Consider the following 15,393-nt stretch of genomic DNA (forward strand, 5'->3'; position numbering starts at 1 on the left):
CTTTTTGTCTAGTTTTGGTAAAAATACCGCGGATGCTTGAAAAGAATGTATGTTTGCTAATAGTTGGGCATCATAATGGTAGCCGTTGCTCTGACCTCTGTAGATTCACCAGTTGACTATCATTCACCTCCTCTGAGATCCTCACTAATGTCTGTCTGCCAGAGAGAGGTTCCCTCGGCCCTAACGGGATTTATCGTCTGACATTATAACTCTTTAATTCACACCCCTCCACGGGAGTCTGAGCTTCCCAAAGGCAGGGACAGTGTCTCGATGTGCCCAGCATAAGACGGTGCTCAGTAGATATTTGGGGAGCAGATGAATGTCTAAATGAACAAGTGTAGCTAGAAACTGCAAGAAACTGCCTGGGGTGCTAGAAGGAGGGAAGGTGGGCAAATCCTCAGCACGCCCTGCGGAGCAGGGCCCAGATGGCTCCCAAGGGGGTGGCAGGCCCGTTCCAGGACACAGGCCCAGACAAGCTCCTCAGGTTAGCAGAGCTGATGGGCCCACTGTGCAGGCGGCTGCCAGCCCTCCCCCAGGTGCCTCTTCCTGCCTGCCCACCACCTAGGTGCGCGTCCTCCAGAAGGAGCTTGCTGCATCCACCTCTGAGGACACTCACCCATACAAGGAGGAGCTGGAGACAGCCTTGGAGCAGTGCTTCTACTGCCTGTACAGCTACCCCAGCAAGAAGAGCAAGGCCAGGTACCTGGAGGAGCACTCGGCTCAGCAGGTGAGGGCCCCCTGGGGGCGGGGCTTGGGCTCCCCTGGTGGGGGTGCTGTGGTGGGGGGGGGGTCAGGGGTTGGGGGGTGGGATTTGCTGCATCAGGTGGACTAGTCCCACCAAAGACAGTTCTTGCTTTCCTCGCAAGAACTAGTTTCATAAACGTTGACTAATCATTCAAAAATGCAGCATGGCAATTTTTCAGTAGCTCTTTTTTCCCCCAATTCGAATAATGCAGATGATTCCTTAGAGGGTTTCCTTTTTTTTTTTTTTTTTTAATTTTTAAATTTTTTATTTATTTATTTATGGCTGTGTTGGGTCTTCGTTTCTGTGCGAGGGCTCTCTCCAGTTGCAGCAAGTGGGGGCCACTCTTCATCGCGGTGCACGGGCCTCTCACCATCGCGGTCTCTCCCGTTGCGGAGCACAGGCTCCAGACATGCAGGCTCAGTAGCTGTGGCTCACGGGCCCAGTCACTCCGCGGCATGTGGGATCTTCCCAGACCAGGGCTCCAACCCGTGTCCCCTGCATCGGCAGGCAGACTCTCAACCACTGCGCCACCAGGGAAGCCCAGGGTTTCCATTTTTTTGGTGTTTGGTTTTCAGACCACTAGTGGGTGTGTTACCTCAGTGGTCCTGAACACGGTCAATTATTCTTTGAGGGAGTCCATCCCCTAAGTGCGTGCGACTCTGGGCAGGGTCCCCGCCGTGACCACCACGGCATGCAGAGCGCCCTGGCCCAGAGCAAGTGCTTGGTCAGTATTTGGCAACCAGGTGACCTGCCCTCTGTCATGGCCATGTGGACTCAGAGCGAGCCCTCGGTTCCAGTGTTTGTCTCTATAAAGACCGGGTTTGTGCTGGTTCACTTTTCTGCTCATCACACACTTGGGTTTGGGGATTGCAGTCGGCGAGCAGATGTTTTAAGTATGTGGGAGTCATTTGAGGCTCTCCTCGTCTACACTGGACACTGAGCGTTTCCGTAGAAGGACTCTCCCCCGTGTGCTCTCCCTGGACCGCACTATGGCCTGCCTCTGCCTTCTTTCAGGTGGATCTGATATGGGAGGATGCCCTGTTCATGTTCGAGTACTTTAAGCCCAAGACCCTGCCTGAGTTTGACAGCTATAAGACCAGCACCGTGTCCGCTGACTTGGCCAACCTCCTGAAGCGAATTGCCACCATCGTGCCCCGCACAGAGCGGCCAGCCCTGAGCCTGGACAAAGTCTCCGCCTACATCGAGGGCACCTCTGCAGAGGTAGGAGCTGGTGTGCCAGCCGTGTCCTGTCTCCTCCAGCACCTCCGCCTGCGTGCCTTGGCCTCTCCCCTGCTCTGCGCCAGCTGGCAGGGCCCTGGGAAGTGAAGGGCCCTGGTCGCACCCTGGTGACACCCAAGTCCCTGGCTCCATGTCCCTTCACCCTTGCCCTCTCACCTGCCAGGTGCCCTGCCTCCTTGAAGGGGCTGACCCCTCCCCTCCGGTGGTGAATGAGCTCTACTACCTCCTGGCCGATTACCATTTCAAAAACAAGGAGCAGTCCAAGGCCATCAAGTTCTACATGCACGACATCTGCGTCTGCCCCAATAGGTCAGCCACCGGGTGCTGGGCAGGCCGGCTGCGGGAGGGCTGGGGACTCGTCTCGGAGAGCTCTTCCTGGGGCGGTTTGGGGTTTCCCTGCCCACAGCAAGGAGGCCAGGAAGAAGGAAGGAGAGGGCAGGTGGGCACTCCGCAGAGGCGAGGAAGGGCAGAGCCTTCTTCCCCAGTCCCTGGGGTGGGGGCGGGGTCAAAGCAGGCAACTGTGTCCTTCTGGTGCCGGCCCGCAGCCCTGGGGAGTCGGCTGGGTGGACTCTTGCTTCTTCCACTGCAGTGTCTTTCGTTGTGGTTGTTTTCTTCTTTGGGGGCAGGGGAGGGGGGCTCCTCCCTTCCTGGGATGCAGTGCGTTGATGGCAGGAGAGCCCATCATACGTAAGGCTCGTGCTTTCTTCCCAGTGGTCCCTGGTGGCCTCTTCTTAAATCATACTGATTGGCCTGATCCTCGTGAAGGGCCTGCTAAGCTCATACAGTCTGACTCGCTTGTTTGAGAGGGAATCTTTTCTGATGGCTGCTGCGCCTAGGAGGGCCAAGGTCGGAAGGAGACCACTCTCTGCTGGTGACCTGTGCCTGAAGGGTCCAGAGTGGCCTCCATAGGCAGCCTTCCTGGGAGTTGTCGGGAACGGAGGGCTCTGCCTTATCAGGCAGGACCCACCTGGCCGGGGGTGGGGAGGGCTGGGGTCTGGGTGGAGAAGCCAACGCATGACTCCCACAGCTGTGGGAAAGGCTCTCCCGCAGCCCCTCTTGCTCAGCCTGTGGTTTCCTCCAGGCAGGGGCCTGTGTGGTGGTGGCCCTGGCTGTCCTCCCTGTGGTTGCTGCCGACTGGGGTCGTGGGGCCCAGGGTCGCCCTGGCTTAGGGTTGCGTGGCCCGGGGTGGTGGATCAGAGCTGCACTCAGGCTGGCTGAGTGCTCACTCCCTGCTGCTGCCACATCCGAAAAGTGACAGTGACAACACCCACCTGTCCGAGGGAAGGGGGAGCCTGGCTCCTGGCAGCACCCAGAGGAGCGTTTCAAGTTTTTGTGACAATGTGTCTGTGTTCTGCTTGCTTGTATTTGCAACAGGAGATGATGGTTTCTGTTTTGGTCTCATGCAGGCACGTGGGCACCTGCTGTGGTGTGGAAGGAGCTGCCCAGGTGGAAGGTCCCTGACCATTCCCACCATGCTCTCTCCCAGGCCCCACCCCAGGAGAAAAGGGCGCTCAGGACCCCTCTCGAGGGGGGTCCTGCACTGTCCTCTCAGGTCTCTTCTGCTCCCTTATCTCTGGTCGCTTGGAGAGCAGCGGAAGTGCCTGGAAGCTTTGTGAGCTGCCCAGGTTCCCCTGACCTTGCACAGCCCAGGGACTCCAGGGGCCGGCTTTGAAGTTTGTGCCACGGTAGTGGAAGACTTGTCAATCTGCGGAGGGTAGCATGCCCGTGTGATTGCTGCCTTTTCTGTTCTCTGTGCTAGAGAATTCCAGACTCTTTCGAGGGCCCAGAAGTGGTCTTGGTGCCTCAGAGAGGCTCCTGCATTCTCACCAGCAGTTTCTCTGGGGTGGTCTCAGAATGATGGGGTCTCATCCATCACATGGTCCCCTCACTGTCCATCTTGCTGCTGGTGCTTGAGCTGGAGAGGGCAGGGTCCCAGGGGGGAGTGAGGAGCCGGCAGAAGCTAGGTGGCAGGGGTCTCAGGAGTCTGGGCTGCTCTGTGCTGTTGGTCAGGGAGGTTATAGGTCATGAGGTTACGCCTGTGGAGCAGGCCCTTTCCTCCCCCTCAGAGCCATCCTGGGGGTACGTCCTCCAGGCAGGGGAGCAGAGGGCAGCAGGGTGCCAGCGTCTGGCTATGCCAGGGGCGATCCTCTCAGGGCGGTGCCTGGGTGCCGTGAGGGGCTGGGTGACTTGTGTCCTGTGCTCTTCTCTGGAGGTGGGCCTGCGGGGCCATGTTTCCTGGCTCAGGGATGCCTGCGGTGGTGGAGTTAGGAAGTCTGGGGTGGGGCCCATGTGCCCATGGGCACCGTGTCTGCAGGGCAGTGAGGGCAGCAGTATGTTGAGCCGGGCTGTGTCATGACCACAGGTTTGACTCCTGGGCGGGCATGGCCCTGGCCCGGGCCAGCCGCATTCAGGACAAACTGAACTCCAACGAGCTGAAGAGCGACGGTCCCATCTGGAAGCATGCCACACCCGTGCTGAACTGCTTCCGGCGGGCGCTGGAGATCGACAGCTCCAACCTGTCCCTGTGGATCGAGTTCGGCACCATGTCCTATGCCCTGCACTCCTTCGCCTCACGCCAGTTGAAGCAGTGGAGGCCCGAGCTGCCCCCTGAGCTTGTGCAGCAGGTGAGGGGCGGGGGCGGCCGCTGTCCTGGGGTCCATGCCAGCTTGGTTCCTGGTCTCTGGACACTGGGTCCGGGGTGGGTGAGTCCAGGGCCAGTCTCCTGTGAGCACTAGTCAGCCACCAATTTCAGGGCCATGGAGAAGCTGTTGTCTCTTCCCTGCTCCCTCAGAGGAGCTTGTTGAGTCCTTGTAAAATTCTTGACACTGTGCTAGGAAGTTTGAAGCCCCTCCTGGTGGGAGAATGTTCCCCTAGTGTGGGTGCTGGGTGTCTGGCCCGAGGGCTGTGCTGCAGGGGCTCCCTTGGCTCCTTGAAGAGGGACGTGAAGGAGCCACACGGCGTGTCAGTATGGCAGGTGTGGCAGTAGGACACCACATGGTCTCATTCCAGATGGAGGAGCGGCGAGACAGCATGCTGGAGACCGCCAGGCACTGCTTCACTTCGGCGGCGCGCTGCGAGGGTGATGGGGATGAGGAGGAGTGGCTCATCCACTACATGCTGGGCAAGGTGGCTGAGAAGCAGCAGCAGCCGCCCACCGTGTACCTGCGGCACTACCGGCAAGCCGGCCACTACCTGCACGAGGAGGCGGCCCGCTACCCCAAGAAGATCCACTACCACAACCCCCCTGAGCTGGCCATGGAGGCCCTGGAGGTGACGCCACGCTGGCCCCGGGCAGGGACGTGGGGAGAGGGTGGGCCGGTCTCACTGTCTCCCTGGGGATGAGGCATACGGTCCCAGTGACTTCCCTGCAACCCACTGGAAACTTCTTTGTGTGCAGTTCAATTAAAACAGCCTTTCCTCTCTCTCTCTAAGGGGTGCTCACCATCCTTTCTCGGGGAGGGAGCATTAGCACGCGGCGTCCCTGGCTCCGGGGCACTCGCGCCTGCAGCCTGGTCCCCAGGTGCATGGGAGAGCTCCCAGGCTGCAGGGGGTGCCCCGAGTACTATCCTGGTGGGACTCAGCCTGGCAGCCGCCGGCCCTCTGGACCCCCGGTTCAGGGTCTTGCGCTGCTCCTCCTGAGCAGAGCGCGTGTGCGCTGCCTGGATTTGCATCTGTGGTTCCAGGTGTGTGGCTCAGTGCTCTCGTTGGTGCCCATGGTGGTACCGTGAGGGGGCCACTGAGGACGCAGCGCAGGCTAGGGTGCACCAGGCTTCCCAAGGCCCTGGGCTTGTCAGCGTTACCCTTTCTCAGGCTGCCTGTCCGCCCCCACCGATCCCCTGCCCAGAAAGGTGCTTGAAATTTGGGGCAAAATCTGCTTGCGTATGCCTTTTTTGCATTTAGAGGTTTTTTTTCCGTTTATTAAATTAATACATGTTAATGGTTAAGAAAAATGTAATAATCAAATAATTCAGAAGTGTTTAAACTAAAAAGTTAAAGTCCCCACTGATCCTAGTTCCTCATCCGCAATAATCCACTTTAACAGTTTGGCCATGTCCTTGTTTTTCTAGGCGTGTTTCCTATTAACATGTAGACACACAGTAACATTTTCTTACCATCTTTCAATTTGTTTTTCTCATTGGACTAGATGTAGTGGAAGGAGCTGAGGCTTCCTTCATGTTCTCATGCCCCCTCGCCTGGCTGAGCACCCAGCCCCTTCTTCGTGGGTGTGGCCTCTCCTCCACTCCCTCTGTGAAGGGTGCAGGCTGGGTGTGGCTTCGTGTGTGTATCAGGGAGCACTTTTTTTTTTTGGCCTTGCTGTGGGGCTTGCGATCTCAGTTCCCCAACCAGGGATTGAACCCAGGCCACAGCAGTGAAAGCACTGAGTCCTAACCACTAGGCCACCAGGGGTGTCCCAGGGAGCACTCCTCTGAGCCCTTCCCAAGGTCACGTTACATTAGATCAGCGACGCCCTGTGCCTGGAGCCTTGTGGTGATCTGTGAGCCTTGTGAGCAAACAAAAAAGTCTAGTTTTAAAAAGTTCGCCTTTTTAAAGTGCTCCATGCTGAGTGGTGTATAGCAATGTTGGGCCACCTCTGGGGGTTCCTTGTGGAGCGTGGAAGGAAACTTCCTGTCTAGTGCTTCCCCAGCAGCATCCTGGTAGGTGTCCGCACCGCCCAGGCCCCATGTCCTTCCTCATCGCATTTCTTTCATGCTTTGCACTCGGCTCAGGAGCCCGTCCTTGGAGGGACTCCCGCTTGGGGCATGAGAAGGCTGCCGCCCAGAGGAGTGGCTGGCGTGCCCTGAGGCCACTGCGGGAGGGCAGTCAGCACACTCAGCCTGGGCTCTCTCACTCTCGGGAGAACGACTGCTCTCTTTTTCCTGCATGTATTTTCCTTGGACTTTTGGCCTCTGCTGCTGTCTGATAGAACCAGTGAGCAGGCAGGATGCTGGCCCTTCAGGGCCCAGGGCCTTCCGGATGAGGGGCTGAGGCCACCCTCCCAGCACACCACCCAGGCTCTCAGGGGGCAGGCGCTCAGCTGGACCATGTGTCTATCTTGCTTTAAAAATGGCATTCCTCTTTAAGAATTTAACCTTGCCCTGGTGAAAATACCCCTCTGTTGTTGAGCCTTCATTCAAAATACTTTACCTGCTGCTTGGATGACCTTTGCCAGTGGAACACTTGGCTCTCCCCCGAGTTTGGCCACCTGGGCACATATGGGTGCCCCGCATCTTAAAATGGACTTTTTGGGCCAGTTTCTCTGGGGCCCACGGGTTGGCTGGAGGTGGAGGGGCTCTGGGTGTGGGCTCCTCTGTCCGGGGTGCCCGCTTGAGAGTGTGGCCTGGGCTGGACCACCAGGCATCTCACCTGGGTGGGTCCTGGCTGGTGTCTGTCTAGAACTGCCTCTGGGTGAGGAGAGGCTGGTTAATCGGGCCCTGTGGCCACAGCAGCCTTCGTGTCGCCCACTGTGCTGTCCGTGGGAGCCAAGTGGCACCCACACCTGGGTGGGACGGTCAGGCCTGGTCATCTGTGGTGTGTGACACTTCCTGGGGGCAGTAAAGTGCCCTGGGCTCTCCTGGCTGGGGGCCTGGGCCGCTGGCCTCATGCTTGTGAACGGACGAGTGTGGTGAGGACGGAGGAAAGGAGGGAAGGCCCAGGCCTGACTGCTGCAGCACTGCCTGCCTGCCTCTGTCCGCAGGGCGGCTCCGGGGCGGGGACACAGACAGAAGTCCCACTACTTGTGGCCTCAGGGGGCCCATGGTGCCGGGGAGACGTGTGTGCAGGAGCTGTCCACTCTCCGCGGTACCAGGAGGGGGCACGGTTGCTGAGTGGGAGGCTGTGCTGGATTAACAGCTGGTGGGGTGGGGGGTGGGCAGCGCACCTCGGCAGCTGGGAGGGCTGCTCACACCCGCGTCCTTGTCCCAGGTGTACTTCCGGCTCCACGCATCCATCCTGAAGCTCCTGGGGAGGCCCGACTCTGGGGTCAGTGCGGAGGTACTGGTCAGCTTCATGAAGGAGGCTGCAGAAGGGCCCTTCGCCAGGGGCGAGGAGAAGAACGCGCCCAAAGCCTCAGAAAAGTGAGTAGCACGTGCTCCCGGCGGTTGGGCAGCAGCTGGGTGGTGGGCATTGGGGTACGGAGGGGTCTGCTGAGTCTCCCGGAGCCTGCAGGGTCAGGTCAGGCCCGAGGCTCCCAGTGGCTGGGCCGAGGCCCTGCTGTTGAACCTGAGACAGAGAGGCTGCGTGTGCGTGCCCATCACCTCCTCGTCCTTGGACGGTCCCTGGAGGAGCCGACTCCCCCTCCCGGCACAGCTCTGCCTGTGTGGATGCTGCACGCGGCAGCCTCCTACCCTGGCACCCTCTGCCAGGGCCTCTCCCTGGGGTGGGGCCCTCTGAGGGCTGCTGCCCCTTCTCCCGAGAGGCCGGGAGGGTGTGAGAGGCGGGGGCTCCTCTCGCAGCACCGGAGAGCTCGTGGTGCTGGGGCCCTGATGGGGTTCCCTTGGCAGGCCTGGGCCAGACCCCTGGGCCTCCCCTTGATTGCGAGTCACCCTGGCATCCGCGTCCTGGAGGTCTGGCTCAGCTTGCCCCATCTCTGGGCCCTTGCCTGGCTGGGCACCGTGCAGGCTCTGCCCAGTGCCAGAGAGACCTGCACCCGGGGCTGTCAGCTATGGGACAGGTGGGCACATGTGCGGCGGGTCACCAGGTGGACACGGTGTGCCCAGAGACTGTAGTCATACAGGGCCCCCAAGGCACAGTGATATGGCCTTTTTGGGATTGTAATTTTTTTTTACCTTAAAACTTATACAAATAATACACAAATACATACTAGTTATAGAAAATTCTGGTAACGTATAAATGTATGGACTAAAACGTGACAAGTCCTTTCTCACCCCCAGAGTTAGCGTCTGTTCACGGTTGAGTTTCCCAAATCATGTTCTGTGCATTTGCACACACTTCCACGTAAACGTCCAGTTATAGGGGTTCTTTTATTTTATAAAAACAAGCTCCTGGAGGTGTTGCAGAGTTTGCTTTTTCCCAACAGCGAGTCTGGGACCCACTCCGTAGATGGTGCCCACTTGTCCGGGTGCGTGTTATTGCAGAGCACAGGTGCGCCCTGCTCTCTATAGCCATTTCCTTGCACGTTTCAGGTGTTTTTAACTTTTTTCTCAACATTGTTGCAGCATATACCTTTGTACACGTGTGAGCGCGCAGTAAATCCAGATGTTTTCTCTGTCCACACACTGATTGGGATGAATTGTGTCAGGCCACGGGCGTCACACGAAGGGCGCTGACATGGCCTGGAGGGGCGCTGGGCGGGTGCTTCTGAGGAGGGGTCTCCCAGGCGTGAGACGTGAGCTGCCGGCAAGCGCAGCCGTGAGGGGTGGGCAGCTCCCGGCTGGGGCCTGTGGGGCCACCCCTTCAACCCCTGGACACGAGAGGGGACGGGTGTCACCAGAGGCGCTGGGAACAGGGGCCCCTGCCCTGGGAAGGGCACCATCCAGACCGGCACATGCCCCATTTCAGTGGGCCGCGGAGGTTCTGACCTGCGCCCCGACCCTCTGGTCCACAGGGAGAAGGCCTGCCTGGTGGACGAGGACTCCCACTCTTCAGCTGGGACACTGCCGGGCCCCGGAGCCTCCCTCCCCTCCTCCTCTGGCCCAGGTCTGACATCCCCACCTTACACAGCCACTCCGATTGACCACGATTACGTCAAATGTAAAAAACCCCACCAGCAGGCGACGCCGGACGGTACAGTCCCTGTTCTCCCTCCTGCCAGCCCAGGGCGGCACGCCAATCACGGGGGCGGGTGCTTCGGGTGATGAGCCGCTTTGTTTTGGTGAGGGGGGTGCCGGGTCTGGGGTGACACGGGCAATGTTGCGGCTGTTCATTAACCTCATGGACTCACGGTGATCCTGTGCTCCCCAGACATGCTCAGGGTCACCACCTGCCCCCGCCCACCTGGGGGCCTTTGCGAGCCTGCATTTCCTACCTGTGAGCTGGGGACGTGAAAGGGCGGCTGGGAGGCCGCTGGCGTCTGCAGGCAGCCCCGAGTGGCCCCCGCGTTATTACGGCACATCCTTCTGATGATTGGGGAGGGCCATGACTCTGAGTCTGTCACCCCGGGAATCCAGACGGGTTGGTGGTGGGGTCAGCTGGCTCCCCACATGGGACGGGCAGGTGGTGGTCGGTCACCCACATCCTTACTAACACCGGAGGCTTGCATGCCAGCCTCGCAGCTCAGTCTCTTCATGTTCCCCTCACCTGCACGGCACCGGGCCAACTGGTGGGCCTTGGGGGCCACTAAGTGGAACCCTGGGGGCAGTGACAGTGCTGAAGGCCGCCCAGGCCCTCGCTCCCACGTCACTCAGCTCGGCAGGACCCAGTGCACGGCTCCTGGAGAGCAGGGCTTGGGAGCAGGGCCAGGGCAGAGCTGGTGGAGGGGGGCAAGGTGGCAAACTAGACTCCTCGGGGTGTGGTTTGTGACCCAAGAGGAGAGGACGCTGGCGGTGTCCCCTCCGGGGTTCAGGGTGGCCTGTGGTGTGTGTGGAGGGGCTGTGGTCTGAGCGCGTGCGGGTCTGAGCGTGTGCTGTGTGTCTCTGTCACCTCCCTGCCCACCCCAGAGCAGGGAACATGGATCCAGGAGCTGGCTGGCCTGATCTTCCCGCTGTGATACCGCAGACATTCCTGAAGCAGGGACCTTCCAGGTCTCACTCACCTCAAGTTAAACCCTGTTCTCTCCTTTTACTCTTGAGAATATTGAGAAAACACTGGAAATAAGTCCTTGCTTGGGAATTCCATTCTGCCAGGTACCTCCTGGAGGAATTAGCACCAGGCCGGTCTCAGGAGGGAGGAATGTCTCTCAGGGTGTCCCACGCTGGCACACCTGTGTGTGCATGGAGCCGTGGGGAGCAGAGCACTGGGGACAGGTGCCGGTGTAACATGTCCTGGGCGCCTGGTTCTGGAAGCTTGTAGAGGGAGCCACACAAATACGCTCAGATATTATTTCAGTGGTTGTACGTTTTTGAATGGTTGTAAAAACTTTTTATGCAAAGTGATTCTTGTTAATGACGTGGAGCCTTTGAGATCCCATGGCTCGCTGTGGCCAGCCCCAGCTGGTTGTGCCGGGAAGCCCTGCGCTGGCCAGGACTATCTACGGTGCTGTTAGAACTCTCAGCCCTCACGTCGGAGAGAAAGCGGCGTCCACAGCACGAGAATGTTTGGGGCCCTGAGCTAGCCGTGGTCTTGGAACACTGGAGTGGCCCTAGGGCGGCCTTGCTGGCTGCCGGGCAAGACCCTGGCTAGGGCAGAAGCAGCAGGCTGCCGATACCGGGGGACGTGCTGGAGCCTCCATGGTCTGCACCAGCCACCTCAGCTCCTACCTCCCGTGACCAGCCTGGGGTCTCCTGCTACGGGAGGTCGGGGGCCAGCATGGAGCCCCTGCCTGGCGAGGAGGACGGCGCCTGCGCCCAGCCCTGGTGCAGATGAGTATGCAGAGGCTGGGGCCCTGCTCGAGGTCAGACGGGGCGGCCAGGGCAGAGCCACCTTGCTCCCGCCACCAGCTCTGCCCTCGGCAAGGACTTCACTTCTCTGAGCCACAGCTTCCGCACCTGTGGGACGGGGGTGACGTTCTCCTTGTGGGTGTTAAGCGAGGGTGCCTGCGGGTCACGGCCGCCTCCTAGACGCAGGCACCCCTGTCGTCGGAGCTGGCAGGGGCCCCAGGCGCCGCTGCTCAGCCGGGGGAGCTCAGGTGTGGGGTCAGTCACCCTGGCTTTGCGCCCTGACCCTCCAGCTGTGGCGCGGCCTCAGAAGAGGGGCAGGTGGCATCCTCTGAAGTCGGCCCCCGAGGGGCCCTGGTCCCCTGCACCACAGGGCCCATCAGGCTATCTTGCCGCCCGCTGGACGGGCAGCCGAGTGCCAGGCCCTCCCTGGGGTGTGGTGAGGAGACCCAGCCTCAAGGCCGCGCTGCACTTGAGGACGCCTCTGCTTCACCACCAGGAGCCAGCCGGGCTCAGTCTGACCTGGAGAGAGATTGAGGAGAGGTTTAGGAAGATGGCTGCGGCCTATGTAGGGAGCTTGACAGTTATTCATTGTCTTAGTAATTACTTAGCTTAGCATAGGAGGCCCCGGGGTGCTCTCTGAACCGGCCCCACCTGCACGCTTGTGCCCCCAACACCAGGGTGGGGAGCTTCCTGCAGCCCGTCCGCGGCCCTGGGGAGAAGTCCTTGGAACTGGCCCTTAGGCGGCTAGAGGCGTCCACGGCTGACCTGAAGGGCCCTGGCTGGGCCGAGAGGGACGGAGACAGACAGAGCAGGACCTCCGCTCCCGGCAGCCCCGCCTGCCTCACCTCTCCCTTCCATCCATCTTGGGATTCGCCCGCAGCGCTGAAATCTTCCACGTTGGAGTGTGTTGGGACCTTCAGGGGGCTTCCAGAGATCGCCGCTCACACAGGCTCGACCACAGCGTGATGAGGTTCCCAAACAAGCTCTGTGCTCCTCCCCATGTGCGGTGTGCAGTGTGCGCGTGTGTGCGTATATGTGCGTGTGTGTGCGTGGGGGCCCCACCACGAAGCTGTGCGTGCTCACTCCGTGTGGGGCTCCAGGCTGGGTCCTGGGAGTGGTAGCGGGTACCCGTCCTCACGGTCGCCCGGCGGGCTTGGCCGTGTGTCCTGTCCCCCGTGAGGGAGTGAGCTGAGGGCAGGAGGCTGCGGGGCTAGTTGGGGTGGAGCCAAGGGCACCTGGGGTCTCAGTGTCCTCCCCCACCCGCCCTGGGCCAGTGGGGAGGCCACACTGGGGAGGTCCCCGCAGCCTGGAAGGCACTGGATCTGTGCGTCTCCCTGTTGGAAATTCCCTGGTGGCAGGGCCCAGGGAGCGGGACCCTTATAGAACAGCCTGGGCCCTGGCTTGGACTGGCCAGGACCCTCACTGTCTGGCTGTCGTGCTCCACAGCACCTTGGAATGTCGGAGCCAGAGCCAGAGGGGGCCTCAGGGTGGGGCTCTCCAGCCTGCCCAAGGCCCCGCCCGTCCTGCAGCCCTGTGCCAGGTACATGGCACAGCCCTGGGCCCTGCCCTGCTGCGGGTGCTTGGTACAGGAGCAGGTGTGAATCCGTGAACAGCAGAGGGTCCCATAGAGACCTGTCCTGGTCTCTTGGTGGGTGGGAAGCCTTCCTGAGGGGGAAGCTTAGCTAAGATCTGAGGGGTGTGTTGGAGGTCACTGTCGGGGAGGGGAGGGCAAGCCGGGGTCAGGCGAGCGGGAGCCACAGGGGCTGGGGTGGGTGCAGGGTGCCCGTGTGGCCCCCTTTACAGCGTGAACTGTGGCTGCCCTGAGCCCCAGGGGTAGGTGTGGGCCGTGTGGGCCTTCGGGGCAGCCCGGCGTGCCTGTGCCAAGTCCCCTCACGACCATCCATCCTCACCTGCCATGCCGTCACCGTCACCGTCTGTGTCGTGTCCCATCTGTGCTCGTCCTTGCCCACTCGCCCACGCTGCCTCCACCAATATTGCCCGTGCTGCCCCTAACCCTGACCACTGTTCTCCAGGCTGTCCTCTGCTTGTGCTGTCACAGCTCGCTTCAGGGACCGAGCTGACCGCATGCTGACCCTCAGTCCGGCTCCCTGCTTCCCGGTGGCCGGGAGCACCTCCGTATTGCTGTCCTGTGGTTTGGAGAGTGTGTGTTTGATGTGCTTGGCTTCTGCCCCGGCCCATCGTCCCGGTTCTGGCCAGACGCACACGCAGCAGTGGCCTCCCCGCACTGCCCGCCCGCCCGCCCGCCTGTCTGGCAGGCAGCTCAGTCTGTGTTTCCGCTGCTTTATACTTTCTTGCTTAAAAAGGTAGCAAAGGCAACAGACTATAAGATACAAAGTGTTCTTTACAAGGACAAGGGTGTAAAAATGCTCACCGTGTGCTCTGCAGCCGTAGTGTCCTCGGCCTGGCCGAGGGGACAAGCCTACGCTGGGCTTGTCCTGCACATAGACCTTCTCCTCATGGAGCCCAGTTGGTCCTGCAAGTCCCCACAGGGTGGGACTGGTGTCGGGCCAAGGAGGGAGGCTGGCAGAGGGCAGAGCCCGTCACCTTCTCTGTCCTCTTCTCCCTCATTCTCACCTTTTAAAAACGTCTTTGGGCCATAGCTGGTCATGGCATCTGTTAGCGTCTGCTCTGTGCTGGGCCTAGGAGAGGGCGCCGTGGGGAGAGCCGAGATGAGATCTCAGTTGGGTCTGTGTCCCTGGGGCAGTGCTTGGTGTCATGAGGGAGTGCCATGAGCTGGCTCTGGGGTTTGGTGGATCGGGAGGACTTCCTGGAGGAGGTGGGCCTCCAGAGAGAGCTGCAGGGCCATTTCGGGTGAGGGGCCATGGGAGCAAAGACACAGAGGTTGGAGAGTCCTGTGGCATTTGGACACTGAGGTGACTGGGTGGGTGGAAGAGAGACCTTGAGGGAGAGAGCTTGGGAAGCAGCAGGGCCCGAAGGCCACAAGGGAGTGGCGTGGTTACGGTGTCTCTCTGGCTCTGAGAAAGGCAGGTTCCCAGTCATCCTCTGTTGGAAGAGGCTTCCTGGGAACCCCTCCAGGTAGCTGTGGGGTGCTGCTGTCACCTGACCTGCTCTGCCTCCCCTGGTATCGGGGTCAAGAGGCAGCTGCCCACCCGCCTGCCGTTAGGAAAACAGAGCTGCCCGAGGCCTCCCTGGTCAGTGCCTTGCCGACTCTGGGAGCAGGGTGGTGCATGGTGAGGGCTCAGGGCAAGGGGCATGCCGTGAGGCCAGGTCTTCTCCCCATTCTTCCTTTTTTTTTAAATTAACTAATTAATTTATTTGGCTGCGTTGGGTCTTCGTTGCTGTGTGCGGGCTTTCTCTAGTTGTGGCAAGCGGGGGCTACTCTTCGTTGCAGTGCGTGGGCTTCTCATTGCGGTGGCTTCTTGTTGCGGAGCACGGGCTCTAGGCGCGCAGGCTTCAGTGGTTGTGGCTCATGGGCTCTAGAGTGCAGGCTCAGTAGTTGTGGCACAGGAGCTTAGTTGCTCCTTGACATGTAGGACCTTCCCGGAGCAGGGCTTGAACGGGTGTCCCTTGCATTGGCAGGCAGATTCTTAACCACTGCACCACCAGGGAAGTCCCCTCCCCATTCTTTAAATTTTTTTTTTTTAATTTATTTTTTAAATTTATTTTTGGCCATGTTGGGTCTTTGTTGCTACGCGTGGGCTTTCTCTAGTTGCAGCGAGCGGGGGCTCCTCTTCGTTGCAGTGCGTGGGCTTCTTATTGCAGTGGCTTCTCTTGTTGCGGAGCACGGGCTCTAGGCTCGCAGGCCTCAATAGTTGCAGCACATGGGCTCCGTAGTTGCGGCATGTGGGCCCTAGAGAGCACGGGCTTCAGTAGTTGTGGCTCGCGGGCTTAGTTGCTCCATGGCGTGTGGGATCTTTCCTGACCAGGGATTGA

General features: G+C 60.2%; 1 protein-coding gene across 7 annotated transcripts in view; it reads left to right on the plus strand.

Moving 5' to 3' along the window:
- The window catches only part of CABIN1 (calcineurin binding protein 1), a 102,925-nt gene that overhangs the window by 36,912 nt on the left and 50,620 nt on the right, over positions 1–15,393 (plus strand). For 6 of the 7 annotated variants that reach the window (XR_014234276.1, XM_082354652.1, XM_082354651.1 and 3 more), the window contains 7 exons: positions 566–727; positions 1,760–1,966; positions 2,148–2,293; positions 4,347–4,608; positions 4,994–5,254; positions 7,907–8,058; positions 9,549–9,727. Coding sequence is in view for 6 of the 7 variants with exons in the window: in XM_082354652.1 (XP_082210778.1) it covers positions 566–727; positions 1,760–1,966; positions 2,148–2,293; positions 4,347–4,608; positions 4,994–5,254; positions 7,907–8,058; positions 9,549–9,727 (1,369 nt within the window). In the remaining variant the exon portion in view is untranslated. The remainder of the gene's footprint in view (positions 1–565; positions 728–1,759; positions 1,967–2,147; positions 2,294–4,346; positions 4,609–4,993; positions 5,255–7,906; positions 8,059–9,548; positions 9,728–15,393) is intronic. The other variant, XM_082354654.1, reaches the window with a different exon arrangement.

Source organism: Balaenoptera borealis (assembly GCF_965194805.1).
Source record: "Balaenoptera borealis genome assembly, chromosome: 14".
Taxonomy (NCBI): domain Eukaryota; kingdom Metazoa; phylum Chordata; class Mammalia; order Artiodactyla; family Balaenopteridae; genus Balaenoptera; species Balaenoptera borealis.